General features: G+C 42.6%; 1 protein-coding gene across 1 annotated transcript; it reads right to left on the reverse strand.

Moving 5' to 3' along the window:
- Positions 1-5,159: 5,159 nt before the first annotated feature.
- ovca2 (OVCA2 serine hydrolase domain containing) lies at positions 5,160-7,141 on the reverse strand. The gene is made up of 2 exons (XM_037118843.1): positions 6,734-7,141; positions 5,160-5,909 (listed from the first exon to the last, which is right to left on the reverse strand). Exons 1-2 carry the CDS (start codon positions 6,873-6,875, stop codon positions 5,392-5,394), a joined length of 660 nt encoding a protein of 219 aa, XP_036974738.1. The 5' UTR covers positions 6,876-7,141; the 3' UTR covers positions 5,160-5,391.
- Positions 7,142-10,494: the final 3,353 nt, after the last annotated feature.

Raw genomic sequence — 10,494 nt, forward strand, 5'->3', positions numbered from 1 at the left:
CCAGTTTCTCCTTCTCTCTTCCCTTCATCCCTCTACCCTAATCCCTACATCCCAGCCTCCCTCTGGACCGTTAATCTATCCCTCCTACATCATAAACATCTGTAATAAGCAATAAGATTCTACAGCTTAACTGCTATGGACTTTGTTAGTAAAAGTATATGATGACCTGGCCGTCTTTGCCCGACAAGTCTTTAGAGTTTCTCCTCCTTTCTCCCACTCTGAACGGCGAGTGAAAAATAGTTTATACTGTACATATAAACTGATATATGATGGAAGCGCTGAGGGTCAAGTGAGATTTCTAAATTTCTTATTTGTGTGCCGTGTGAAACAGAAACGGAAAAAAAATAACTTCAACTTTTTCTTCGTAAGGCTAATTTTTCTCTTTTTTTCATACACAAACACAATGAAAATAGATATTGTTTAATATTTCTTTCCCCACCAGATCGTATGTCATAAACACACGGGAGAAAACAATTAAGAGCAGATCAAAAAAATGGATTACCAGAAAAAAAAACCTCACTTGCCCCTCAGAGCTTCTGTAATATGCACTTATCTGTACACAAATCCATAAACAAAATACATCAAATGTGACTTTAAGTACTTCAGGAGGTCGTTGATTGTTAAACACATCCTCACTTTCTTTGGCCTGGACTGTGTTCAACTACAAATATTATGCAGCTACACAAGCAGAGCCAAGTCTCTTTACGGAATTAATGTAACGTCTCTTTTTCACCGTCCAAACCTCCTAATAATTGTCTGAAACCAAACAAGATTGCGCAAGTGTTCACATTTTTGGGATCTGTGAGCCAAGCCTCTCTCTCTCTCTCCCTCTCTCTCCCTCTCTCTCTGTCTTCTCTCGCTCTCAGACTCTACCACAGTCCTCCTCCATAGTCCTGATGACTAATATTTACCCCAGTAGTGTCAGTTAGGCACCTTCAGAGGAGCCAAACCACAGCTCTCCTCGCCAGCGCCCAGCCACGGCCTCTAAAACAGAAAAGTACACGCGCAGACAAACGACTGCAGATGACCTCATGCATCAAAAGTCCTCTGCCCTGACTTCAGACGGCCTCATCTGTGTCCTCGCTTCACCTCTGTACCTCTGAGCATATTCACATCTGGCGAGGCAGACACACCCACGTTTAGCAGGATCGAGCGGCCAATCAGAGACAGGATGCTGCAGGAGATCAAATCTGGGACAGTTTGCCAAAGTGACAGGACCAAACAGGACGGATAGAGAGGATAATACGCCTGATGACTGGACCGGGGCGAAGAAAAAAAAAAAAACAGAACAAAAAAAAAAAAACACAGACCAAGTGTTGGCCCGAGCCAGAGAACACTTTGTCCACACAAACAAGAAAACCACAAAGTGGAGCAAAACCAGAAGTGTGTGAGTATGCAAGCATGGAATAACAAATGACCAAATCACACCCATATGGGGGGAAAAATATGCAGACACACACCCACGCAGGCACACACACATAAACACACACACACACACACACACACACACATAAACACACACTGCCTGCTGTTTGGGCCGAGATATCACACTCACACTGCAGCGTGGATGTCTTCACCGTGTAGCTCCACGACTTTAGGTAACATGAGCTGTTCTTTTAATAGCTAATTCAACTCCAAACACACTCGCACAAACAAAAACAGGAAGCAGAGAGGCACGGCTGAATCCCCATGTGATGCTGGACACAGGCCATACCTCTGGAGCACATCCAAGTTACATCACACCCACTGAAGCACACGCACACACACACACACACACACACACACACACACACACACACACACACACACACACACACACACACACCTAGACTTAAATGAGTTGTGATATTAACATGAATTCATTTTGACAGAGGAGTGAAAATCCTCAAAACCCCAAAACACAACAGTCCCTCTCTCCTCAGAATCTCCTCTTTCACTGCATATTAAAAAAAACAAAAAAAACAAAACGAAAAAGGTACGTAGAGGTGAAAAAGCTGCAGAAAAAAGGCAGGTAAATCCACAAGTCGTAGGTCAGGTGATAAAATCTCATGTCCTTGTAATCACAGGTTATTCCAGTGGGAGCTGTCAGAGCTGGAGCCTGCCGGCAGGACTCGGTCATCAGTGTCTGGACCGGCCCGGGCCCTGGGATGACCGGGCTCTTTGGAGTTTAAGTGCAAGTCTTTTATAGACGTACGCACCACGTGGCCCCTCCCCTCCTTCCGTCTCCCATAACAACAAACGCTCCGTAATCAAAATAGAGCCCATCTGTGCCGTGACACACCCCTCTGCCCCCTGCTCCTTTCCCCCACACCCCGACAAGAGGGAAAAAGTGATCCCTCAATCGCGGCGAAGAACTTGAAGGCGCCCTGAAACTCTCCCTTTTTAAAACCACAGCAGCCAGAGAGAGGGAGAGGGGAGATGGAGAGAGAGGGAGGAAGGAGGGAGGGTAACTCCACCCTCATCTGTCTCTGTCTCTCATTCCATTATTTCCCGGTTGTTGTGCAACAGGGGGAACGGATTCCTGAGAAGAGAGTCACGGCTCTGTTGTAAAACTTACTGGCAGGAGTGACCCTCTGTGTTTTTCTTTTACTGTTTCCCCCTCGCTCGCTCACTCTCTCCGTTCGTCTTTACTTGTTATCAAAACCATGTGTGTGAGTGTGTGTGTGTGTGTGTGTGTGTGTGTGTGTGTGAGTCTGCTGTGAGGTCTTGGAGGGACACAAGGGCCACAGGGGAGCTCAGGAGAGAACGAATGCGATGGCTGTGACGGTGAAACGGGACCACGGAGCCGTGATGTGTGCGTCTCCGTGAGAGTGTCGGTGGAAGCTCATCAGAAGTCGAAACAGGTGGCACGATGTAAACATTCAGACAGACTGATGAGGGTTAGGGTTGGTATAGGATCAGGGGTTAACCCTGTGCAGTGACACACTTAACCCTGACCTTCACTATAAGAAGGAATTTCATCCTCGCAAGACAAACAACAACCCACAAGCAGCCCACGTGTTGTCTGCAGTCTTTAGATGAAGCATGAGCTTTTTTTGAGTGATCCAGACCAACAAAACTATTTCCGTCCTTGTCATAAACGCAGCGGACATGTGAGAGTGGATACGTTGCGCCCAGAGCTGATGACACACAGGATGTGGAAGGGAGGAGGGTGTCGAGGAGAGTTCGGAGCGAGGTGGAGGCCGGTGGGAGATGAAAGCAAAGAGGGAGGGGAGGAGAGAGGAGAGAGAGAAAGAGGTAGAGACGAGAGAGAGCACACATCTGGAAACAATCGAGCGAGCGCAGTCTGACGTGCACATGCTTTCAGCTACAAAAGAACAACATGTCCTTGAACTTTGCACGTTGGAGCGTTGACCTGCCTGTGTGTGAGGGAACACCTCCACAAGCAGGGAGATACTGTACATCAGCCTCTGACGGCGGAGCAGCTGTCCTCCCATACATCGCAGTGCCGACTCACTGGGAGTGGAATGAGTCATTAACAGCATAACTGTGTGTAAAGATTTTGGCGCCAAGACAATTTTTTTTTTAAGTAACTATCTGCTGAGGATCTGTTACACAGCTGTCACAATACTCGAGACCAGTTTGCAAAAATGTTACGCAAATTGTTACTCAAGCTTATTAAATCAAGGTTTCCACTGTGGCTCTGATGTAAAATTCTTCTCATAACTTTCCACAATCATGGCAGAGTGTTCCCAGAACCCAACAGTGTCTGTGCCATCCTGGCGTAGACATGTTTTTATGAACGGGAAAACACTTCTGAGCTTTCATATTGAAATTACTGCACATACAGATTGTTTGTCCTCGCTGCAGCGGCCCCGGGTTGGAGTCCCGGCCTGGGGCCCTTTTCTGCGTGTCACCCCCCGTCTGCCTCATCCTGCTTCCTGTTGTCTCTGAAGCTGTCCTATCAATAGAGGCCCAAATAATAATTTAGAAAAAAAAAAATTACTGCAGGGAAGAAATGGAAAATATACTCGTCGACTCTTGGGAAACGAGTGATTTATAATATGTTCCTAATATCATTGTGTTCCCAAACAAATTTCCAAAAATGTCCCTGATTGATTCCATCTGACGCTCTGTGTAAAGGCCTCAGTACGCTTCAAACACAGCACGGGTTAGATCGAATTACACTGTTTGAAAATGTTGTACCTTTCTGAAGCGATCAGGCTAACTTTAGCCAGCAGCTAGCCACGTGGGCTGTTTCCATTCTTCAGATTTCAGTCAGTTTTCTTGTGTATGTCAGAAAGTGAAAGCCTTTAAAGAGATGTGTCTCATTAGCCGTGCAAGAGTACGAGAGCACGTAAAACACAGCAGGCAGGCGGACGCAGCCACGAGGAGGCGAAGACGTAGGTGGAGATACTTTGGCACCGAGACATTTGTTTTGTTGGAAGCGTACTGAAGCCTTTAACTCATCTCGATTTCTTTCAACGCAGAATTCCTGAGTACTTTATGGCGCAATCAGTTATTATGTTACTTATCATGTCCATGTTGGAGAAGATGGAAGAGTTAAGAAGCTGGTTTCAAGACCTTTTGAATTCGTGCTTTTCTCCTTCTCTCTAGTAAACAGCAAACATTGATAAGGCAAGAATAACAAGTCTATCATTAAAATTTGAACATTTTGGCTCAAAAAAAGCATTAAACTTTTATTTAGTCGACGTCTCCACACTGCTGCATGACAGAGAAAATTACTGTTGAGTCACTGTCTCCCAAACTACAAAATATTTTGAGTTGGTTTTCCAATCCGGAAAAGCAAAATGACCCTGGATGTTTACTAAACCACAATATTATGATTTGGCTCTGAATAAATCCATTAACCTGTTTTTTCTTTGGGCCCTCTGCAGTCGACTCAGCCGTTCGACTGAGCAGGTTTAAACTGTGACTTGTAAGCTCACGGTAAGTTATTCGTTCATCTAGTCTGAATCGTGCAAACACTCAACTGTAACCCTCTATTTTTATCTTTGAGATTTAAGAATACACGACACTTAAACAGAAACATACTCATAATTAAATCTGCCCAGATTTTGATGCTTAACTTCCTCTTTCTTTTACCAATAACTGGTGATTTGTTATATGATTATTTAACTGGAGCTCAGAAGTATCTTTGTCCAACAAGAAAAACTTTACACCACCCCCAATAGAAACAGAAACCACAGAACATTTGATCCATTATTATCACTTAATTTATTATCTGTCAGAAGACATCTTCCCTGAGATGGACAGCAGCCATTCAACTGTTTTGGATGGATTAGACCAGCGGAGAAACAAAAACAGTACTTCGATCCAACTTGGCATTTTAACCCAAACTGCCTCGTTACCACAAGATTTTTCTCAATAATAAATAATCATTGTCCTTTGGGAGCATGTGTATTGGCTATTTTTCAGTGTTAATTTTCACTAGAATTTCTTCAGAAATTCCTGGTAGGTTTGTCTGTGAGCAGAAGCAGCTGGAACAAAATGGCCACCCGGATGGGTCAGAACCTGCGGGTCTTGGAAGGAGGGAAGAAGCTCCCTGCTCATGTTGTCAGGGATGACTCGGTCCTCCAGTCCAAACACATGCAGGGACGGGATCAGGAGGGGAGTACCATAGAACGTCTGGTGTTGCTTACACGCGCTGCGGAAACCAGCGACAAGTATGGCAAAGCGGAAGTTGAACTCAGGCTCCAGTTTTTGTTCCTGAAGAGAGCAGACCATGGCCACAAAAGCAGCTCCCTGACTAAAGCCAAGGATGCCATCAAATGGACCTTGGTCCTTCACAGCTTCTCTTACAGTCGTCAGGCTCTCGTCGAGTCCCAGGCTTTCCTGACACTGCTGCTGTGCGCTGAAACTCCGAGCCTGGACATCAGAAAACCACCAACCCCTCTGGTCCTCATCGTCTCCAGCTCCAGGACCGGAACCATCCTCCTTATCCGGCGCTTAGGAAAGAAGAACAAAGTGGTTATTTTATTCTATCAAGGCACAAATTGGACACAAATACAAACATTTACTGTTTGATTTACAACATCACTGCCTGTTATTAGTGCATGAAAACATAAAAAAACTTAATTTTCTGTGTTGTGAGTGCTGCCTGTCAATCTGAGTCTTTCAAAATCTAGTATTACAAATACTTTGAATACAAAAAGGAACCTATTTTCAGACTGACCATGTACACAGTGTACTATAGGTAGGGGAAGAGCTGATTATCGACACTGGCAGACTGACCATAAAATAACCTAATTTAAATATGTCCCCTCACACTTTGTCCCGCTTACAACAATATCTGAGAGGTAACATGTCACAATTAATAGCTTATATCTAACAGCTAATCTGAATCTGTAAAACAACTAGTAACTAAGTGTGTTAAATACATTTATAAAGGGGCAGAAAATGGAAATACTCAAGTAAAGTACAGCAAAATTGTACTTCACAGTACTTGAGTAAATTGTACTTGATTACTGGTTGATGGACATTTTGACGTCAGGTAAAAGTCAACTAATAAACACCAAAAAGCTACATTTATTAAAAATAATCCTGACTATATTTAAGCAGTAATTGAGTACTGTCTATGCCAAATTTGCTTTTTGATTAAACTGTTTACTTTGTTCAAAACACTAAAACACGTCGATGAGAAGTCAGTGTGGAGTAAAGTGAGAGGAAGCTTCATGTCACCACTTTACTGTCAGTAACATGAAGTCACCTAGCTAACGTTAGCTGTCCCACCTGTGAGAGTTTGGGGGACAGTGTAAGGTTGAAGACCCACCTTGCTGCACACTGTGCGGTGCACTCAGGTAAACCAGCTCCACCTGCTTCTTCAGCAGCTTCCGCAGAGCTCCCGTCTTCTCCCGGAACGAGGTGCCGTTCTGACGGTACCCGTGGATGCACAGGACCCGGAGGGGCGCCATTCAGAGGTTAGCCTAGCCTAGCTAAACTTAGCTAACGCTAGCCGGAGAAGTTAGTTTCAACTACCGCTCGGAGGAAAGAAAACGAATAACAAGTCGTTTTCATTAAGTTAAACACTTGAACCGGTCAGATAAAATATACTACTGTAATATTTCAGGAGATTTAAACGATACGGAGGAGCTGGTTCGCTGTTATAGGAAGCGAAAGTTCAACACATTTGGACAACGGCTGCTCACGAGACCAACCGGAAGGAAGGAACAGTACTTCCGTTTATTCTTTTCAAATTAAAATTCTTGTTGGTTAATGAAAATAAACAAATGCTAAAAATTAAAGTGTTTGTTGTCTGTCGTCTGCACAGTAAAACAAAAGAGAGAAAACATTCAGTAAAAGTGAAGATATTCTGTTACTGTAAATATTTATTGTGTTAATGATGAATGACGGCTGTAAAAAAAAACCAAAAAACATTGTAGATCAAATTTTGGACCATCAGCTTTCTCCATGAATGGCTGTCAGATCTCTGACACAGTACCAGCTGAAATCTAAACTGATTTTAGATGCAAAATCCTTTACAACAAAGGTGTGCTGGCAAAGAGCAAGCCAAAGTTGTACCCATTATTGTATTTTGATTCTATAATACCGACCATTGACATCTGTATTGTTTTTATGTCTTACAGGCTTTATGTAAAAGCCTGCAAGAATTGAAAATTAGCAACAGCTATAAGCTCTCTGTGCAGAACATTAGTTACAATCTCTGTAAATTTACGTATCTATTAAATTAAATTCAAATAAATAAATGAATAAAATGTTACTTTAGTAAAGGTTAAAGCCACACAAAACAATATTTTCTGTAATTCTCTACAGTGTCTACCACTTCGATTAATTGAATTGTGCCGATAAATGAATAGTGTGCTACTGCATGGTAGAGTCCAACACATTTCTGTAGGGAAAATCTGTCAGACTTTGAGATATCTCGGTCAAAGATGTCCTGGGGATTTTTTGCAACATACTTTTCCGAGAAAGTTGATTACTGGAACCAAAACTTCCCTCTGTCTTTATTTGTCTATGAACAAAGGAAAACCATTCAAGCAAACAACAGCAAAAGTCTTCCTCTTACTGTCTGACTGATGCAGGACTAATGGATACAGTGTGTTCTTGCATTTTTGGGGCAGAATAATGGACTCTTTGCTACCTGGTGGGATGCTGACCCCTAAAGACACAGATGAAAACATTTCTTGCTGTGACATCGCAGACGAGCCAGGTGATACAACGCAGCTACTGTAAAAATCATGAAATCTTTGAGCAATTAAATCTTTCATCTCTCTGCAGCAACACAGACAAAAATACCCTGACAAAGAACTTCATTTTCAACGCACATAAAAGTGAAATGCTAATTCTAGGCCACAGGAACTCGCTTATCAGACTCGCTTTCTACTCCAGCGCCAGCACAGTTCTCCCGAAGGACCGTGTCAGAAAAAATACAGACATTATCTTTGATCTGGATTCTCTTTTGACAAACATATGAAGCCAATATCCCGAACACCACATTATCACTTCAGCAGTGATATCCAGGAGCTGGCATTTAGCCAGTCCTCCTAAAGGGTTTGGGGACGGCCCAAAGCGGTGACAGCTATAAAAGCCCAGCGCTCAAAGAGGGGAAAATTGGATGATGGGTGAAAAAATGAAAGGCCTTAATTAAGTTTGCATTAAGCATTACAGCCCACCTTCTAGGCATCTGATGCACACATATTTTCCCAGGTCCCATGTTATGCTAATTTTAAAGTGAAACTCTCGCCAAAAAACAACCAAGGCTTTATTTGTGAATGTATATAAGCCAAACCTTCGTGTAAAAGCATAATTACAACGAAAGAGGCACTTTTAAGATTTACCGTAGTTTCATTTTCGGGCAAGCTAATTTTCAATGGAGTGCAACCGGCACTCTTACACTAACATCAAAATCATATACATTTACAAATAAAGCCTCGGTTGCTTTTTTGGCGAGAGTTTCACTTTAAGATCTAATCTTTTAATTTAGGGTGTTCACTAGAAAATGTTTGCATGCCTTAATGTACATAAAAAAACAACAAAACATTATTTTTCTGATACTGTCCATTGCTGCAGCACCTCTATTCACGCTCTGTTAGAAAACGCTTAATTTTGGTGCCTGTCTCTTTAAGGCCGCCCCTCAGGAAGAGCCCAATCTGCTCTGACCAATCAGAGCAGAGCATGTTTTTATGGCAGCCAAGGGTTTAAATGAGCGTGATTACTGTAAAGCTGTGACATCACAACCATTCGGAAATCCCGGCGGCTGGTTTGACAACTCCGTTTCTGAATACAGACTCCATTTCTTTATGGATAGAGCAAATTGAGACTTTAATTTGATCAGTCAATGTCATGTCGGTTTCTGTTAATGTATCTGTAAGACTAAAATCTCGTGGCTCCAGGGTCAACCCACTAAGATGATTACTGAGATGTCTTATGAGCATTTGTGTGTTATGAAAGCGCTCTGGTCAGGGTTCACCCAGCTGGGACTTTGTAATTGAACAGGGGGAGGACACAGACTGTTTTGCAGGTTTGGCCTTAAGGCAAGGCAGGATTCTTCTCTCCTGCGTCTGTGTCCTCTGTGTCAACAAGCGATTGTTTCCTCTGTGGATGTTGTTCCAGTTTCTGGAATGCTCTCATCTACAGTATCTACAGGGTCTGGCAAATGGTTTTTAGTCAAGGTTTTCTGTTGTTGCTGAGAAGGAGCATGTGTTGCCTGGCCATGACGCACATGCATGCTAATTAGGAGAAGCAAAAAAGAAAACAAAAAAGAAAACACAATACACCCGAGGGACGAGGCTGCTGTTGAGGTTCTCGAGTGCTGGTGGAGGAGCCATGTGTCAGAGGGAGCACTGGTGTGGACAAACTGATGCCCTGCTTAATTTTTTATTCTTAATTCCTTCCAGAATTGGCTGCTGCAACACATTACGCGCCACGCTAAGACATTTCCTGTTATTCAGAACTCAGCATCCTGATGTTGATCACAAAGCACAACAATCATCATGGTGAACAAATACACAGCAGCCTATTAGCATGAAGATTTCATCATGAGCCACTATCATCACGCTAATGATCTAAAGCATAATATAATACACAACATTAGGTATAATGGTAATGGTAACATAATATAATGCACATAATTATTCTATAAATATAACATGAGGCCATAATGTGAGTCAGGATACACTATAACTAAAACCAAAAGTTCACTCATGAGCTGACACGTCTATAAAAGCAGTTTAAATAAGTTCAAATTACTTTTTTCCTCTTTGATTTATTCTATTTTGAATTCAGTGAGGGATATTTTTCTAATTTCTTGGTCAAAGCAAACATTTTATATCAATTTTAGAACTATACTACACTCACAGTGGTTTCTTTGATTATTCTAGAACAGGTCTGCCATATTTTTCGGTGTACTCTATAAATATGTAAGATCCCTAATTATTAAAAGGAAACATTAAAAGACCTCAGTTTTCTCATTCTGTCTGGTGCTGCAGCTCTGTGTCCCCCCCACACTCTGTTTTAGCTCCTGTCCCTTTAAGGCCCGCCCTCTGGTATACCCACTCTCCTCTGATTGGTCAG

Source organism: Acanthopagrus latus, chromosome 13 (assembly GCF_904848185.1).
Source record: "Acanthopagrus latus isolate v.2019 chromosome 13, fAcaLat1.1, whole genome shotgun sequence".
Lineage (NCBI taxonomy): Eukaryota > Metazoa > Chordata > Actinopteri > Spariformes > Sparidae > Acanthopagrus > Acanthopagrus latus.